We start from the raw sequence: 19,274 nt of genomic DNA on the forward strand, positions 1-19,274 counted from the left end.
TAGATACAGGTGTACATACGCATTATATAAATGGATATGGCAAGAGTGGTAAGTGAAGAAGAATTATAGTCTAGTTAATAAAATGGACCACTGGCCGAATTACCACACGGTAGGTAGATACTCAAAATCCATTACTTTTCCTTTTGACAAGAGGGAAAATGATTGGATCTTGCTTTTGAATATGTTTATACCCAGAAAAAGAACTGCAGGACTTTGTCTATATGGGCTGAGAACAAGCACAAGAAAAATATTTTACTGTTATGTGGTAAGCACAGGTTGATTGCATACGTGTTAGATTTAATCTATTACCTGTCATTGCATACGTGTTAGATTTAATCTATTACCTGTCATGGCATAATTTCTGAGACATTTTACCAAGTTTTTAAGTGATGGGACTATCATTTAGATCAGAGCAAAAACAATTTTATATCAAACCTTTAATCTACTGAATTTTCAACTGAGAGACTTGAAAGCAGGGTTGGCAAATCTGGCAGGCTTATGGGCCAAATTTAGTGTACTGGCCTATTTTGGTATAGCCTGTGAGCCAAGAATGGTTTTTTACCATTTTCAGATGGTTGAAAAAAGTCACAAGAAGATTAAGATTTCGTGATGTGTGAAAATTACTGAAATTCAAATTTCACTGTCTATAAATAGTTTTATTGGCACACAGTCACACTCACTTGCTATGGGTGCTTTTGTGCAGAGTTGAATAGCTGTGAGATAGGCTCCAAGGCCCTAAAACCCCAAAATATTTACTATCTGGCCCTACACAAAAAAGTCTGCCTGAAAGTAGTGTCAGATTTATGTTTTCTTCACTAAATCTGATTATTCTGATGAAATTTCCCAAATGCTCTGCTGCTCTTCCAAATGGATTCCTACTTTGATGCATTTTGCATTTTTAACTATCTGCCGTTTTCACAAACTTATAAAACTTCCTACTATATCCATTTTGGAGCAACATTTTGTTATTTTCTATAGTTCTGCCTAGAGCCCATTTTCACTGGTAGCTGGAATTCTGCAATTCTTTAAAAAAAAGCTTAACCTATAAACTGTGCATGTTTTGAGGGTAAAAGCAAATGTAATTCCTTACATACAAGACAGAGTCATTCCTATTTCAAGCAGTTTAATTAGCCAACAGTGCTCTCTCTAAACCAGAAAAGCAAGTTAACTCGAACAGCCTACACACAAATCCTACTGCGATGGAAATGTCACTCTATTCAGTTTGGCTAAATTAAATAAAGCTTCCCTTGACTCTTGAGCTGTACAACACTGCCCATCTTCCGAGGAAAGAGTCCATAAATGCACACATCCAGATTTGACTTCATATACTGTGAAGCACTTCTCTAAAGACCAATCCTTTGCTGGTTGGTCTCGTCCAACCAGACCTGAAATCTACAGAACTGGGATATTTAAGAGCCCTGTGTGGTGGCATATACGACCGTGCAGCTGAATATGTTCAATTATTCCCTAGGAAATCGTTTTGTTCTTCCTATGTTTGTTTAGGCAGGCAACTGTTGCGGGATATCCAGCATTTCAAGGGATTCTGCCTCTGAGCATGTGTTAGAAACTATAAGGAGAGTTTATAACTTTTCAATTTTAAAAGGTTTTTCAGCTTTGGGTTTCTGGAATAGGTTGTGTCCATGTTTTTTCCCATCCTGTTGGGACTGACTGTTGTTAGCAACCTCCTGTGTGGTTCTAAGACATGGTGACCTCTTTGAAACCTTTCCAGGTGTCATTGCCACTTTCTTGATCTCTGCAATATAAGCTACATTGTTTAGTGGAGTTAAGTTCTCTGAACTTTAGAAATCCTCCCTGAGACTATGAATTGACTAACACCCAAGGTAGCATAAACATGCAGACACAAATGTTCCTAAAACCAAGCCTGCTGGGCAGTGCAGGATATGACTTGGAGTCTGGAAAAAGGAACAGTTTGCTCACTTGTGAGGCTATGACTACCTCCAGGTGCAGTCTGAAGCGAAGTGGCTAGTTTCTCTGATCCTCAGATGTAACCTCTCATTAGAACACAGCAGAATTTGCAATTGTGGATGTAAGGAATTCCATGAAGACCCTCTGGGCCCATTAAGACATCTCTGGCTTCAGAGGGTCCTAAAACACACTTCCTTGAGCATACATAGCTGTAGTAAAGAGACACTTTTTACCAATTTGATCTAAGTTTCAGCCTGAAGATTATAATGACTACAGCTCTTCTTAAACTCTGTATCCAGAAGATGGAGTTACACATTAAAAAGGGAAAAGGTTAACAGATACCAGTCTCATGTTTCCAGTATGTCATTACAAGGTAATTTAATTGTTTTGGGTTCTTAAAGCTTTGCAAGCGTTCCTACTTGTACTAAGAATCCCATAGTAGTCTAGCTTTACATGTGATTTCTCAGCCCTTAAATCCTCACAGCTTGGCCATCCTAACAGACACATCATGCTGCCAAAACCTAGGAGAGTTTGACAGTGTTGTGGAAATAACCCAATATCGAGAATGAAAAGATGTGGGATTCAGTGCCAACTGCACCACTATCTTAGCTGAACATGTCTGTCTCCTTATGCATATATAAAATATGCATAACAGAAATACAAACTACACAGGGATATTATGAAAACAAGAGCAGTAGTAAGTACAAAAAGACCTTGCAAAAGTGCAGAAGAGTATACATACAAAAGATGTAGTGGGGCAGTGGTCATCCTTCTTTCCGGCCAGAAACTATATCCACAACCTGAAGACTACTGTTCCTTCACTGCCCTGAGCCAGCTGTTCTTACAATCACTCTTCCTATCCTGGCTCCAGTGTCCAGGGAATCTGGAGGGTCACTGAGGTCCATGGTAGTCTATCCAGCTTAAACTGACTCAGAAGAGATTAAGCTTCCTGTGCTGTGCTTCCTACGGGCTAAGGCCTGCAGCTTGTGTGTATGAATGGGTGAAGTGGCCACAGGGACCATGTATGATCACACGTCACTGTACCTTCTCAGAGGTTTCTCTCCCGTCACTACGAGTTCATTTCTGGGAATGCCATGATCATAAAAGCCCTCGGAAGGTCTAAAAGGCTAAACGACAAACACTAACATGGATTGTCTCTGAATGGGTGGAATTATAGGTGGTCTTTTTCTGTTTTGGTTTATAATATTTGGTCTGTGTTCTCATTTTTGCAATTAATAGGAAAAAAACACTATTTAATTTTGAACAAAAAGAAGGAACCAACCAACCACCCTTTAATTACGTTACAAGGGGCAAACCACCAAATGACTTAAAAACACTCAACATGGACATTTATCGAAAGGACAATTAGAAACCAAGGGCACGTCGTTCGCTCTAAAAATACAAGTGCAATATCATATCATAGGAGACATTTCTGCTAGAATTTTTATTAAGAAAGAATTTATGGGAGTTCCCGTCGTGGCGCAGTGGTTAACGAATCCGACTAGGAACCATGAGGTTGCGGGTTCGGTCCCTGCCCTTGCTCAGTGGGTTAACGATCCGGCGTTGCCGTGAGCTGTGGTGTAGGTTGCAGACGCGGCTCGGATCCCGCGTTGCTGTGGCTCTGGCGTAGGCCGGTGGCTACAGCTCCGATTGGACCCCTAGCCTGGGAACCTCCATATGCCACGGGAGCGGCCCAAGAAATAGCAACAACAACAACAACAACAAAAAAGACAAAAAAAAAAAAAAAAAAAAAAAAAGAAAGAATTTATGATGTTTTAATGTCCTGTTAGCCGAATTAGAATTAAATAAATAGACTTAAGAAGAATTGCACTAGATCTACTTTTACAAATTTTATACTAATAGTGTGGCAATAGGATGAAAAAGCAAGTAAGAAATCAGAATGTGGCTACTGGAAAAAAAAAAACGAGCAAGAGGGAGCCTGAGGGTAGAACATTCACGAAAGCTCGTCTATAGGCCAGATGGGAAAACTTGTTCTCTAATCTAATGACTTTCTTTTAATCACAAGCAGACAGTAGTTTCCTTATTCTCCAGAGTTTTAGAAATACATTATTCTTGAGAGTACTTCCTAGGATTTCTTTTACTCATTTAAGACCACATCTTTGTATTTAATTCTTCCTCACTTACCCCTGCAGGGCACATCCCTCTAATTACTCCCATCTAAAGTGACAGGAAAGTGGAATTACACTACTTGGAAAACAGACATCCTTTGGTATGTTTCTCCTCAGGGCTCCCTTGGGCGTATTCTGTCACTGGGCTCCCTGTGCCCCAGATCGTGAGCTGTCCTTGGATGGCGAGGACTAAGACTTCTCTGCCTTTGAATTCCTAGTGCCTGGGACATGACTGGCACGAAGTAGACACACAGTAAGAATGATCAACAATGCACAATAATAATACTGATCACATAGTTACAATATATCAAGCACTCTTTTGGTGCCTTGTATATATTAACCTATTTAGTCCTGACGATTGAATAGGTATTATTTTAGCCCTAGTCTACCGATGAGAAAACCAAAGTGTGAAAGCAAAGTGAGGTCACCCAGAACCAGCATCCAGGCTCCAGGGTTCAACCTCGCAATCACCACACCACGCTCCCTCGGCAGCACCCGCACTCCACAGGAGAACCTCTGCTCCGAGAGGAGCGTGGGTACATTGGGCTCCCGTCTCTGAACCTTTCTGGGTCTTGGTCAGATGGAGTTATACTTCAAAAGGGAACTAACTGGACACAGGCACACAAATGCACGATACGTGAACCCCCAACCTGAACAATTGCTGTGTTTGTAAGGCCGTTTCTCAAATACCTGTGGGGATTTGTGAGAGCGCCAGCTGTACTGGTGACTGTGGAGACTGGCCAGCAGAATATTTTCATCAGTGTCCACCTGGCCAAACCGCAGTGTCTCCTGTGTGTCATTACAGATCACAAAATGGCTGAAGACCAACTCCTCTACCTCAGGGCATTTGTTCTGAAAGAAAAGGAATAGGAAAGCCAACGTGCATCAGATTAATTGCAAGATGTTTGGCAGCTGTCTGCCCAGTGGCGATTGTTACAACACAGAAATACTAAAAGAGCTGTTGTCATTAGCTCTGGTATAGAAAGTATTCTATACTTCCAGGATCAGCACAAAAAAATACCTTAAAGAGATCTTAAATGTTCCAAGAATATGTTTTGATTTATATTCCTGCAAAATAAATCATACACACAGAAGACTCAAAGAACAATGAGATCCCTCAAACTTTTAACATCTTAAAATGAATTAACATGCTACAAAGAACGCTGTACTGGGTAGCGCACGTTTTTTGAGCAGAGTACCAGAGGCTAGAATTACCATGTTCCCGGCCTTCTAAACTTGACAATCAAGACCAATTACCAAAGCCACAGTTTGTACCCTACAGAAAGTAAGGATCATTTAGGTATTACATCCCCAGTTCCCTTAGGGGGAGGGTGTGTGTGTGTGTGTGTGTGTGTGTGTGTGTGTGTGTGTGTCTGTGTGTGTGTGTGTGTGTGTGTCTGTGTGTGTGTCTGTGTGTGTGTCTGTGTGTAAATCTGCTCAGGGAGAGAGGTAAATAAAACCATTACTTTCCCTCTTTTGTTAAGAGGTTGAACACACAAAACAGATCAACTTCAGAGTTGCTGTGTGAGCCGAGCTGCAGTTTTCAAGACAGGTGATGTTAGTTGGAAAACAGTCGCTGGTGTCTCTGTAGGCTAATAATCAATCAGCAGATGTCTTCTACTAGTCTACTAAGGTCGGCAAATTAGTGATACGTTCCTGTGTTGATATGCCTTCTCAACTGTGTTGCTGTTGTATCAAAGTGTCAAGAGTGGCAAAGTGACAGAGCATTCTGTGCTTAGTCTTTTATCACTCTGGTTAGGGTATGACTTAAAAAACATTTGGTAAATGAAAAGAATAGTTCAATAAATGATTAATTGGACAATGCAAGAGAAAATATTTTCATGAATTTTGTAGACCACAGGAGGTAATATGTTACTGTTCTTCTCCAGTTGGCCTCTACTTTCCTGGCTGTGCTTCTAAATAAGGTCGCAATGCCACACTCCACCTTTTGCCATTTTACTGAGGGAAAGGAGAGTAAAAAGGGAAGTATCACTCCAGAGCGTAGAGATTTCAGTGACTATGTGGCCTGAAGCCAACCAGTCGTCTATGGATAAACGTACCTGGAATCCAGCCTGGACCAAGACCTGTTCAGAACAGATATCTTGGGAGGTAGAATCCCTTCTGACTCCTCCAGAAGGCCCCCGAAGTGGGTGGGCAGAGCTCAACGGCTGGTGAATAAATCCAGAAACACCTCCTCCTTCTGGATACCCGTGAGGACTCCTAAGCGCTCACTCTATCATCCATCTATCTCTTCTCCCCAAACCGCTCTATTCTCGGGGAGTGGAACCTTGCCTGACAGCCACACTAATCATAAAAAAGAGTCTCTGGCTAAGTGAGACTGAGGCGGTTATAACCAATAATTATCTGTTGTCTACCATACTGTTCTTTGCTGTGGCTTTTAATCAGGAGCTATGACTTCAAAACTGGCCTGCCTGCGGGTTTCAGGCACCCTGCCTGATCCGGCCCCTGCTGCATCTTGAACCACTCTCCATTTGCCTGCTGGACCCCAGCTCTACCAGTCCTTTTCAGCTCTTCCACACATGCCACACTGGCCCCCTTTCAATTCATCCCACATGTCAAACTCCTTCCTGCCTCAGTGCCTTTCTTCTGCTAGGACCTCTTTTCCTCCTTGCTCAACTAACTTCTCTCTACTCAGCTTTCGGGTTCCTGTTTTCAGATCACACTCTCGGGGCAAGGAGCCTCCTGAGATCCTCCTGGACCACTTTTGGTCCCCCTGTTTTAGGCTCACACAGCACTAGATATGTTGCCTCCGCAGCACTGATCCCTACTGAGAACTGAGTCATTAGTTGCGTGATTGCGGCTCACTGTTGTCTCCATCACGAGACTCTATACTGCATAAAGGCAGGAACTGGGTCTTTGTTATTTTACAGTGTTATCCCTGTACTCAGTGCAGTACCAACAGATAAGTACTCATGAACACTTGTGACACAAATACGCAAGTAAATTTAATTTTAAAAATTATATGTAATATACCTTCCCTGTAGAAAAATTAGAAAATACAGAAAGTATTGACTTTTTTTTTTTAAAGTCTTTAATTTTATACTCAAGGTAACAGCTGTTAAGATTTTGGAGAACTTTTTCCAATAATTTTTCACTTCTGAGTGTCCTGCCTATTTCTATTCTAATCTATCCTACCTAATCCTATCTTATATATTTGAAGGTTTGTAAACCTTTAATCAAAGTACAGTCACAGTATATAATTAGTTTTGATGAGATTTTTCCATTGAGCATTATATAATCAACATAAACGGCTCTCCTTGTAAACATTTTTCTCTCCTTTAAGTCCAAGAATACAAACATGAAGAAAGGGATACGATTCCAAACTCCCACTTAGATAGATATCCTGAGACTGAAACTCACTTTTCATAATGAATTGGGATCAATCCACTGGTAACGCAGAGGTTAAGTTACCAGATGGGGCTTGAGTAGGGAAAAAAAAAAAACAAAAAAAACAAACCCATATTACTTTCCTCATCTCTAAAAACTGACCTTTAATAAATGATGAGGGTTTTAGGAAAAAATGTAAATGAAAGAACACAAGGGGGTTGTTTACATTTTTCTAAAGAATACTTCAAGTCCTCAGGGAACTGTTTCTCTATTGCTCCTTCATCTGCAGAGTTCATTATAACTGTAATAAGTTTAAGAATTTCTTGGAATGTTTAAATTCTAGTATATTATAAAAAGATTCGTATGTGTTTTATATGACATCATATAAAAGCAAAACCTCAGAATACTTTTGCAATTAAAAAGTGCCTTATTTATATGTAAGGTGTGTGATAGAGTGTTATACAGGCATTTGCAATGAATGAGAGATATCATTTTAGTGTAAGAGAAGACATATGAGCATAACCTTGATTTTGAAATAAAAAGCTCCTTTCAAAGCTATTTAGTCCAAATGTAGGAATGCGACATAGAAATATAAAGCAAACTACAAGTGGCATTTTGGGTCCTTAATCTGGTTTCACAAACATTAATCATTTACAAAAGAGAAAAAAAAAAATTCCCAGCCAGAGAAATCAGACACTGATGAAGGCTTCTGTTAATCTTGAACTTGTGACCTTAAGGTGAAAGGCCAAATTATTTCATGCTTTGACTGTCTGGTCCATCCACACTGGATACAAATGACTTGTCTCGGATATAAACCTGATAAAAAGTATGTGGAGAACTCAAATACCTTATCCTGCTTGTTAAATTCACATTTCTCACTGACAATAATTATACTGTCTATGAGCATTATACACACAATAAAATCCAAACTTGGGAAACTAAGCTTCCCCTCTGAAGGGGATAAACCACATTCAGAAAATCTTAGAAACAATGAACTTAATAACCCCTCCACAAGCCCATTTCAATGTCAAATGTCCTAGAATTTCAAAGTAGTGCATTTTTGTATTTACTTTAGAATACACAGGGTTAGATGCCTACCACATTAAAACTTGGTGGCAAGTACCCTTGACATGGGAGGAAACAAGAAAATTACAGCAACAATTACAGAAGTATATCCTCTTGTGGCTCATGTTAACATTGCCAAATCCCTGTATAAATCAGAACCAACTATTCATAGAATGTACCTGTCAGCAATATGCTACGTGACATATGGCTCTACTTAATCAAATATACAATTCCATTTAAAAAAAAAAAAAGCAGAATATTCCTTCAAGGCACTGTGTTAGCCAGTCAGTCATTCACACTCTGATGTGGTTTAAAACATTTAAATATTTATGCACCACATTTTATTTCTATGTAGAGCTGTGTTTCAGAGAATATGTTTTACCCTGGGAGGAAACTGATATTTCTGAGGGCCATTTTGCAGTAGTTGCTACACACGAGTCCTCTTATAATGGCCCTGATACCAAGACAAAAATATCCCGGGTTTAAATGCTCTATCAATGACTCTTTTATATTTTCTAGGTTTGTTTTTTATTAAATGCATTGTTCAAAATATGACAAAAAACAGAAATTGGAGCCACGGAGGTTTTTTTCACATCGCTATTTGAACCAGCTGCAAAGATTTAGATCACACTAGCTCTTATTTTACGCATGTCCTCTGCAACAAGAAAACCATGGAATGCCCTTAAAAAAGAATTTTAAAATACAAAACAGATGTGTTATCTTCTTTCTCTTTGCTATTGTAGTGCCATGTTAGGTAATTAATTCCTTTGTCTTGTATAGGTCTTCATGCATATAAAGAAAAGAGTTCATTCCCATAAAAATTCTTAAGTTAGAAAACTCAAGCCCCTCTCCCCCTGCACTGCCCCATCCCCACGTGGGGTCAGTGCGGACTGAAGGACCATTTCTCCTGGGGAGTTAGTCCGCACGAATGCAAGTAACATGCAAAATGCGGGGAAATGTCTCAGTTTAAATGGCAATACCAGCTTTGTGGAACTACAATACTATACTGAAAATCAGTAAAGGAAGCAGAAGTGATTCGTTATGAAATCACTGAACATATTATTACCCAAACATTCTGTGGAAGTTGTTTCATGCCAGCGGACAGGGGCAGGTTCCCCATTTTAAATATGTCATTCAAAACAGACTTAAACACTATCTCTGTTTTGACATGGCTACTTTCTGACAAAAGACAGAAGTGAAAACATTATTAATCAAGAGTCTTTAGCGGCTGAAAAAAGTCTCTTATCGAGTGTTCTTTTTAGTGACTCAAAGTGGCAGAATGGTAATGGGGAAAAGACTAAGCCTCTGTTGTGTTCACAGACTTCCTTTGGCTGCTCTTCTCTCTGAAAAGACGAAGTGCTTCTATCAGAAAGGCTCACACAGGTTCCTCATTTCTGCAGGGGCTGCTGAGACAATCTGATATATAGCTAGGTTAAAGCTTTGGCAAACTAAAGCCATAATACTTGGAAAAAATTTCTGGAAATATGTTACTTTCCACACAGATGTGGTACATTAGTCACAAAAATGTGGGCATGATCTCTGATGCATGTGTAGAGAACCCAGAGTCTCCAACAAAGGTTTTAAGAATAACATGCATCGCTTTGCCAAAACAGAGAAGCTCCCCAATACTATGGTGCCCATCAAATTCTTCATTCTCTCACATTTTCGTCTGTGTTTAACTGGTTATTAGAAGTGATAACAGAGGGCCTAGTAAAAGATCACACACAAACTGTAAACTGTTCTGGAGCAAGCATACCTGTTGCCAAGCTTGTACTGCAGTGTTTAGAGAGTGAACTACATGTTGCCCGAAGTTTACAAATACAGAGTCAATGACGATGGCGCAGTCGATCAGCTTTTCTGCTGCGCTGCTGGAAACTGCAACCTGTCCAAAGATGCTGAAGGGCTTCACCAGGCTTTGCATCGTAACGTTTCTGCACTCCAAAAGTTTACAGTCAGCGTGAGCTGAGAACTGGATCTCCTGACAGACAGAACTATTGTTCCATTGTCGCAGATATATGTGTGGTTCTCTGAAGGAAATAATCATATATTCTAGTTCAGTTGGCACGTTTTTATCGGAAACAAATGGCTGTAGGTATTGCGGTGGAGCTGTTGAGAAAACAAACAAGGAAAACAGCAATTGAGATGAGCCAATCCTCTATGGAAATAAACAGATGACATTTAAATCACTCACTTCCTGGTTACTGAATGCAATATTTGCTGTTTAAGAAATTCAAACATTTTCTTGAATATAATATTTGAAGTACCACTTGATATTTGTAAACAAAACTGTTTTGTTCAATAGGCAGGACTCTTTCCAAAGGTTATATTCACAGATAAAAATGTGATCACAAAAGACAATAAATAAAATGAAGAGGAAGTAAACATCTAAGGAGAGTTTTATAGAAGTGCTCTGTATCTACCAACCAAATCTCAAAACCAAAAACATGACCCAAAGAGAGTTAGAAAATGCAGGTTAAACTCCATTTTTTGCTGAAAAGGCAAGATGCTTAACAGCAGCTGTGTTTAGTTTTAATCTGATTTTTTTCCCCTTTTTCCATTACATGTAGGTTGAAAACCTAATAGCAGAATCAAAATGAATTAAGTAGAAAAAGTCTGGTACAGACTTTTAGGAATAATTATTCATGTAACATGAGCAAATTTATAAAAGGCCATGTGCGGTGTGTGGAAAAATGTAATCTTCTACCTTAGCAACTTGCAAAAATGCTAGTCCTTTAAATCATTGGAGAATTTATCCATCTTTTGTAGAAGGTATTTGCACTTTCAAAATAAGGTAATATCAAGTACTTTTGGAAACTATTTGCCATTAATGTAATGGCTCAGAATATAGAACAAAAACAGATGTATTTCTTTCAAAAAGATCATAACTGGACTAAGAGTAAAACCTTCAACTTTTGTAACTTCCTTGAAAATTCTCACTAAGAAGTATACAAAATCATAGCATTTCAGTAAAACTGGCAACCTATACAATAGGTCCATAAGATGGTTCAAAAATTAGGGGGATATTTGTTACACAAAGTCACCTTGAGAATAACTTTGCCGGTGCTCACTGTTAGGGAAATGAATGCTGCTTCTAAAAATTTCTACCACCATGTGGGTGGTGATCATTAGGGAAGGAGCTTTGTTGGAAGGAAGTGATTAGCAATCACAACACTGAAACATCAATGATACCATAATACATAGGATAGAAACCCCTCCAGGCCTTTTTACTTTCTGAAAATATATTATCTGGGTAAAAATGGATTAAAAAAAAAAAAAAGCTGCTCTGAGAACACTCAGGACAAAACAACAAGTATTAACTGAATATTATTCTGATGCTAAAGTAAAGAGTACCTGTGCCTAGTTGATCAAGGTGATGACAAAGATGGAACTCCAGGTGAGAAAACTGGAAGGAAATGCAAAGAGATGGGACAAACCATGGGGTAAAACAGGAATCAACTCTGGTACAGGCAGCCAGGGCTGTTGGAGTTACAAGTTGATCACAAGCGCTTTGGGAACCAGATTCACTCGCAGAGCTGTGGGAAATAAGCAATAAAGAAGCTCAATAACCTAAATTTCCCAATATTATATAAATGAAATGTTTTTCTGAAAAGTTTTTAAAGCTAGCTTCCATAATCCTAGAGTCAATATGTTATCATCGACTCTTCTGCATTTGCTCCCATAAATAAGTTGTCTTTAAAAATTACGTTCTTTTTGACTATTCTGAGTTATTGGTGGAAAAGCTTCAAAGGATTCCTCAAACCCCAGGCCGTGTTGACCACCAACCCAATTGTCTTCCATTCACATTTTACATAACTTATGGACAACTGGTTCTTATATTAGTTTAAGACCAACACAATTCCGAGTATGACTCTGCTGTTCAAAAAACCCAGTATTTTCAGTGTCACCATAAATTTTTGTTTTACTTCTCCAGTTCATCCATATCGGTATTCTCATGTGAGTTAGTCATTACTCTTTATTGAAGACCCACTGAATACTGAACTGTCATAAAGTTATGACTATGGGGAGTTCCTGCTGTGGCATAACAAAAATGAATCTGACTAGTATTCACGAGGATGTGGGTTCAATCCCTGGCCTCACTCAGTGGGTCGGGGATGTGGCGTTGCCATGAGCCATGGTGTAGGTCGCAGGTGCGGCCTGAATCCTGCGTTGCTGTGGCTGTGGGGTAGGCAGGCAGCTGTAGCTCTGATTGAACCCCTAGCCTGGGAACTTCCATATGCCATGGTGTGGCCCTAAAAAGCAATAATAACAATAATAATAATAAAGTTATGACTGTGTCTAAAAGATCCAAGGTCCTATGGAGAATTACACTCTGTGGGTCCTCTCTTCAGTTGTCCATCCTCCTAACACCATTTTATTTTATACAGGGAAAAGCTGTTTAGGATAAAGAGTAAAGGGCATCTGTAGGAGGAAAGAAATTTGTAAATGGCAACTGCTGGTATACATGGTGAGCTGTGCACACTGCCTGGCTGCCTCGTCTCCATGCTGCTAGAAGCATGAGAGCTGGGGACTGGGAGGGGCCAAGTGCATTCTGCTAATTGTTGATCAATGAATAGATACTATTTCCCCTCACCATCTTCCAACCTCTTCTTTCCAAACCTAAATGTGGCTCTACACCTCTGGTAGCCTGGTTTCCAAATCCACAAGGAGCCTGGAGAAGAAACTCTGTGGTTTAGAGCAACATAGGAAGACTATGAGAGGGCAAACTGAAGAAACACATCCTTAGTTTTCAAAGAACGCACAGTCTAACTGGTTATAGAAAAATTTAGATGTTTACAAACATTATAAAACAGAACAACCACCCAGGAGTAGGAAAGTCGGAAGTGCTGCCCAGAGGGGGAAATATAAGAAGAACTCAGAATGGCACAGGGTGAATCATGTGGTTTCAAGAGTGTGAATCCTCAGCTGAGTTTTGAAAGAAGTTGTGAAAAGGCTGGTGAAAATGAAAGCTAAGTTCACTAAGAGTGTAACTTCAAGGAGTTTATAGTTATGTGGTGCTATTTACTGCACTGTCAGAAAAACTCCATTACATACAAAGAAAACACAACTCTGCGGTACTATGTTCCAGGTGAAATGTTATGTGTGAAAATGTAGATAAGTGTATTCTTAGCACTTCTATAAAGTGGACTTACTAATCCAAATAGCTTTCTAGGGATCTATCTGTAGAGGTATAATTAAAGATTTCACTTAAAATAGATCAACAAAAAGGTCCTACTGTACAGCATAGGGAACTATGTTCCATATCTTATAATAACCTATAACAGAAAAAAAGAGAAAAAAATGTGTCTAACTGAATCGCTTTACTGTATACCAGAAACTAACGCAACATTGTAAATCAATTATACTTCAACTAAAAAAAAAAAAAAAAGAAAAAGATCTCATTGACAAGGTAAAATTAAAACTTGTATTTATTCAGAAAGACCAAACTATATTAGTTGCACTTGTGTTTTATACATGTGAACTCCTTTCCTTATACAACTTTAAGAAGTTGTTAAAAATAGGGTATAGTGTTAGTCAAAATATTATTAAAAATCCAGGTGAGAGTTCTCTGAGATCAGTTTTAAAACAGTAAGTACACAATTTGAGGTGTTTATCTGAACAATTTTTCTTGCCAACTGCAATTTTTGACACTCTTGAGATTTTCCAAGATTTACTTTTCTCTCTCTTGAGAGTAGCAAATACTGTAACATACTGAAAACGTTTGCTAAAACATCACAAGTATGTGCCATAATCTTTATTTATAATAAACTGATTGATTCTTCACTTTTCTAAATGAAATGTACAAATCAATGGTTAAAAAGATATTTTTAGGTCTATTTAGTTTAACTCCTAACATATTCAAGCTATCAGCAATACTCTTTCAATCTTGAAATCCTGGCTAAAATGTTACTAATCTATATTTAAAAATTTAGAGTTTAAAAACTGGAGTTATGGTACATTACACAATGGAATATTACTCAGTCATAAAAACGAATGAAATGCTATTTTCAGAAATAGAGATGGACCTAGAGATTATTATATTAAGTCAAGTATAATAGTATGATATCATTTATATGTGGAATCTTAAAAAGGATACAAATGAGCTTATTTATAGAACAGAAATAGACTCTCAGACTTTGAAAACAAATTTATGGTTCCCAAAGGGGACAGGTGAGGGGCTGGGATGGATTAAGGGCTTGGGATTGGTGTATGCAAACTGTGGTACATGGAATGAATGGCCAATGGAGACCTGCTATAGAGCACAGGGAACTCTACCCAATAGTCTGTGATAACCTACATGGGAAAAGAATCTGAAAAAGTAGGGATGTGTATACATGTATAACTGAATCACTTTGTTGTGCACCAGAAATTATCACAGCATTGTACATCAAGTAGCATGTATACGTTTACCTTTTACATAAGGATTAAAAAGATGTAAGAATACTGGAGTTCCTGTTGTGGCTCAGTGGTTAATGAATCCGACTAGGAACCACGACGTTGCGGGTTCGATCCCTGGCATCGCTCAGTGGGTTAAGGATCCGGGCATTGCCGTTGAGCTGTGGTGTAATTGCAGACGCGGCTTGGATCCTGCATCGCTGTGCCTCTGGCGTAGGCTGGCAGCTACAGCTCCGATTGGACCCCTAACCTGTGAACCTCCATATGCCATGGGAGCGGCCTTAGAAAAGGCAAAAAGACAAATAAATAAATAAATAAAAATAAAAAGATGTAAGTATAATGGAGCTAAACAGTCATAAAGATGAGGACAATGACACTGTTGGGGGCACTTATGGAAGCTACATTTATGGCATTTCCTTAATTAAGTACAACGGACTTTGACATGATCCAGATCTCAAAAGGAAAAACATAATTTATCAGCTGTGTAATAATCAGAGAGAAAAGTAAAAATGGCTCCTAGGATCAAGACCTCTCAAATTGTAATACACAGGACTCAAGATTCAGTAGTCAGTCAAATATCCATAAGTTCCTAATGGAAACTCGGGTTTTAAGAACAGTGGAAATATTCCCCAAACTAGAAAGTATGGCAGGAGTTTTACACACCCGTGCCTTCACTTTAGCCAAAAGGACTTATCAACTCTCTTGGGTGACCCATAGAAAGGTATAGGTTCCTTTATAAGGAGTATTTTAGTAATTCTCAATCTTGATTGATCCACAGGTACTGCAGGGACCCAGGAATAACCTTAAAGATTCACCCCTGGATGTCACCCCCATCACACGGCAGGTATCCAGCAATGAATGATCTGACTTGATTGATAGAGCCTTGTCCTTTTCTCTGGATCTCTCTGTGGTAATAAGGGTGTCATCATCTATCATAAAGATTAAGCAGAGATAAGAGAACCTGGATGGAAATGCCTGCACTGGTACCACTTACAGTGTAATCACAGCCAAGTTAGTTCACCTCGCTAAAGCTCACTTTTCTCATCTGTAAAGTAAGTACAGTAATTGGACTTACGTTTTGAGTATTGAAGGAAGTAGTACATACAAATTGGTAGCATAAAGTCTATCATTCCATAAAAGAAAAACCTCGCCCCTCTTTTCCTGACTGGCAAACAGGGTACTGTACTGGTTACTTACTTAGATGTCAATGGTTGGTGATTACCTTTAGCTCCCAAGAGGGATCTCATAATATCACACAGTTATTCATCTCAGTGTGGCACTGTCCCTCAGTGCTGGTTCACCTAAACTCTCCTGCCTACTGTCCATCCCGGGAGAGCACTGCATGGCGAGGAAAGACAAGGAGCGACATGTGTGCCTGCCACACCTTGTTCCCTGTACTCCTTGGAACTGTCTTTTTCTTGAATGTTTTAACTCTAACCCCCCCTAAAGAAATACACTTTTGTTGTCACCTGGTGCTACACATATAAAATATGGGGGGTTATGGAAAATATGATACTCTGTTATTTAAAAAATTGTGGTAAAATATACATAACGTAAAATTTACTATATTAACCATTTAAGAGTGTATAGTTCAGTGGCATAAGTACATTCGCACTGTTGCACGACTATCAACACCATTCATCTTGAGTTTTTTAAATCTTTCCAAACTGTAACTCTGTACCCACTAAACAATAACGCTCATTCTCCTCTCCCTCAGCCCTAACAACCACCATCCTACTTTTGTCTCTATAAATTTGACAACTCTTGTATCTCATATACATGGAAATAGTATTTTCTGGTTTTTTTTTTTTTTTGATGTTTCCTGGTCTAAAAAAATTTTTTTTTATTAAAGTATAGTTGATTTACCATATTCTGTCAATTTTTGATGTACAGCAAAATGATGCAGTCATACATTCTTTTTCTCATGTATTTGCCCTTTTCATATTGATATTTCATATATTTTATTTTAAAAATTCCATCAACAGATGAATGGATAAAGAAGATATGATATACATACACAATGGAATACTACTCAGCCATAAAGAGTGAAATAATGCCATTTGCAGCAACACGGTTGGATCTAGAGATTATCATATGAAGTGAAATCAGATGAAGACAAATATCATATCACTTACATGTGGAAATTTAAAAAGTGATATGAATGAACTAATGTACAAAATAGAAACAGACTAATAGACACAGAAAACAAACTTATGGTTACCAAAGGGGATAGCCGGAGAAGGGGGGATTAGGAGTTCAGGATTTATATATACACACCACTATACATAAAATAAACACAGAGAACTGTATAGCACAGGGAACTGTATTCTTCTTTTTTAAATTTTTTAAATTGTTATTTCCCCAATACATTTTTTTCTACTGTGCAGCATGGTGATCCAGTTACACATACATGTATACATTCTTTTTTCTCACATTATCATGCTCCATCATAAGTGACTAGACATAGTTCCCAGTGCTACATGGCAGGATTTTATTGCTAATTCATTCCAAAGGCAATAGTTTGCATCTATTAACCCCAAATTCCCAATCCATCCCACTCCCTCCCCATATCCCTTGGCAACCGCAAGTCTATTCTCCAAGTCCATGATTTTCTTTTCTGTGGAAAGGTTCATTTGTGCCATATATTAGATTCCAGATATAAAGAACTATATTCAATATCTCATAATAACCTATCATAGAAAAGAATCTGAAAAAGAATATACACACACACACACACACACACATATATATAGCTGAGTCACTTTGCAGTACACCTGAAACTAACATAACATTGTAAATTAAGTATACTTCAATTTAAAAAAAAATGGTTGACCTTCTGGTAGGAGAAACTTCAACCAGTGGAGAGAAAGGAAATGATCTGGGGACTTTACCATCACAGGGCTCCTTCTTTGATTACTCCACTGTCTATATACATAAGAATGAAGGCTTGGAAAATGAAAAGCATCTCTTCCTCACACACACACAAGGCTGTGGACCACTGCCTCAAAGATCACTAAGTATCAGTGGCCAGTGACTTCTTTTATGGGATCTTAAGGGAGTGGGAGAAAATCTTTTTTTTTTTTTTTTCTTTTGTACTCCAAAAAACTCAAGAGTTTAACTTTGATTGCATGAAGAAAGAGACATGCACTCTTTAAAACCACTTCTTTTTCCAGGATGCCTTCTTCCATGAACCAGCGTCTTGGGGGTGTGGATAAAAAGTCCTTATAGGCAATCTACTGTCACATGTTTTCACATGAAAAAGTGACCATGCAACATGGAGCAAAACCATCAAGACTTGGTACAGGTGAACAGAATTTAGCATTATCATCAAATAACTCAGCATGAAGTTAGCTAGTCACACATATCAAGATCTTCACAGTTACTACTGGGTAACACAATGTCTGTAACTTGTGACTTTACACTGTCACATACTTCTGGAGCTAGCCATTTGGAGTGAGGGTAAGAAGTAGGAAAAAAGTAGAAATTTGTTCTGGTCCATCATAAGACATCTGGTTGATACCAAACTCCAGGAACCTGGCAGAGTGGGCCTGAGAGCTGGGCGCACCACTCCACTTCTCATCGTTCCATCACTGGGTAATTCCAAATACAGAGCGTGCTCGCTGGCTATCTTGTTTGCTCCTTAGATCCACTTTCTACTTCTTCTCCGCCCCAACTGTGTCAACAGGAGGCTTTGTGCTCTGGCTTGTCTTTTGGTTTAGCCAATGGGAGGTGGCCACGGGAGATAAGAATGTGGCGGAGAGGGTGGCAGGGTTGGGGTGGGGGGAAGGGTGTAATTCCCTGGCTCCATCTGAACCACATCCCCACATGTTGCTGAGTCCCTCCATCAAAACCAGCTACAAGAACAGGTTCTGAGTTAGTTTTGGTAACTGTCTCTCACCTGGCTCTTTCAGGATGAAGAGTGAGATGGTTCCCCTGGGTTTCTAGCCTCAGGGGGCTGTACTACCCCTTAACCTTGCCAAGCCTTTGTAAATACTCTCTATATGAAACTTTCCTCAGTCACCCACTTTTCCTGTTTCTTATCAGACTTGACTGATAAAAAGGGTTTATTTAGGAGTCAGCAATGGGCAATGGAGATAGGCAAATATATCATGATGAGATTAAAAATAAATAGCTGAAATGGATATCCTTCCTCATCAGGGCTTAAAGGCTGCATCTCTTACTTCAGTCCAGTGCACTACAAATGGAAGAAGTCTCCTAAAAGTCAATAATACTGTGGAAACTAAGCTTCAGTTACTCTACTTCCATGCTACCTTGAAACAAATAACCATTGCCAATCATTCATTTTCATATGATCAAGAAAACTGTTAGAAGAAGAATAGTGGAAAATGATTATTACAAATATACAAGGATTGAATTGAAGATAAGACGCTTGAATGGGATAAATCGACTAGG

At 38.9% G+C, this 19,274-nt stretch overlaps 1 protein-coding gene across 10 annotated transcripts in view; it reads right to left on the reverse strand.

Moving 5' to 3' along the window:
* The window catches only part of VPS13B (vacuolar protein sorting 13 homolog B), a 735,231-nt gene that overhangs the window by 91,032 nt on the left and 624,925 nt on the right, over positions 1 to 19,274 (reverse strand). For all 10 annotated transcript variants that reach the window (XM_021090606.1, XM_021090607.1, XM_021090603.1 and 7 more), the window contains 3 exons: positions 11,820 to 12,001; positions 10,225 to 10,574; positions 4,746 to 4,907 (listed from right to left, as the gene is read on the reverse strand). In XM_021090606.1, coding sequence (XP_020946265.1) covers positions 4,746 to 4,907; positions 10,225 to 10,574; positions 11,820 to 12,001 — 694 coding nt within the window. The remainder of the gene's footprint in view (positions 1 to 4,745; positions 4,908 to 10,224; positions 10,575 to 11,819; positions 12,002 to 19,274) is intronic.

This window comes from Sus scrofa, chromosome 4, assembly GCF_000003025.6.
Source record: "Sus scrofa isolate TJ Tabasco breed Duroc chromosome 4, Sscrofa11.1, whole genome shotgun sequence".
NCBI classification, from domain to species: Eukaryota; Metazoa; Chordata; class Mammalia; order Artiodactyla; family Suidae; genus Sus; species Sus scrofa.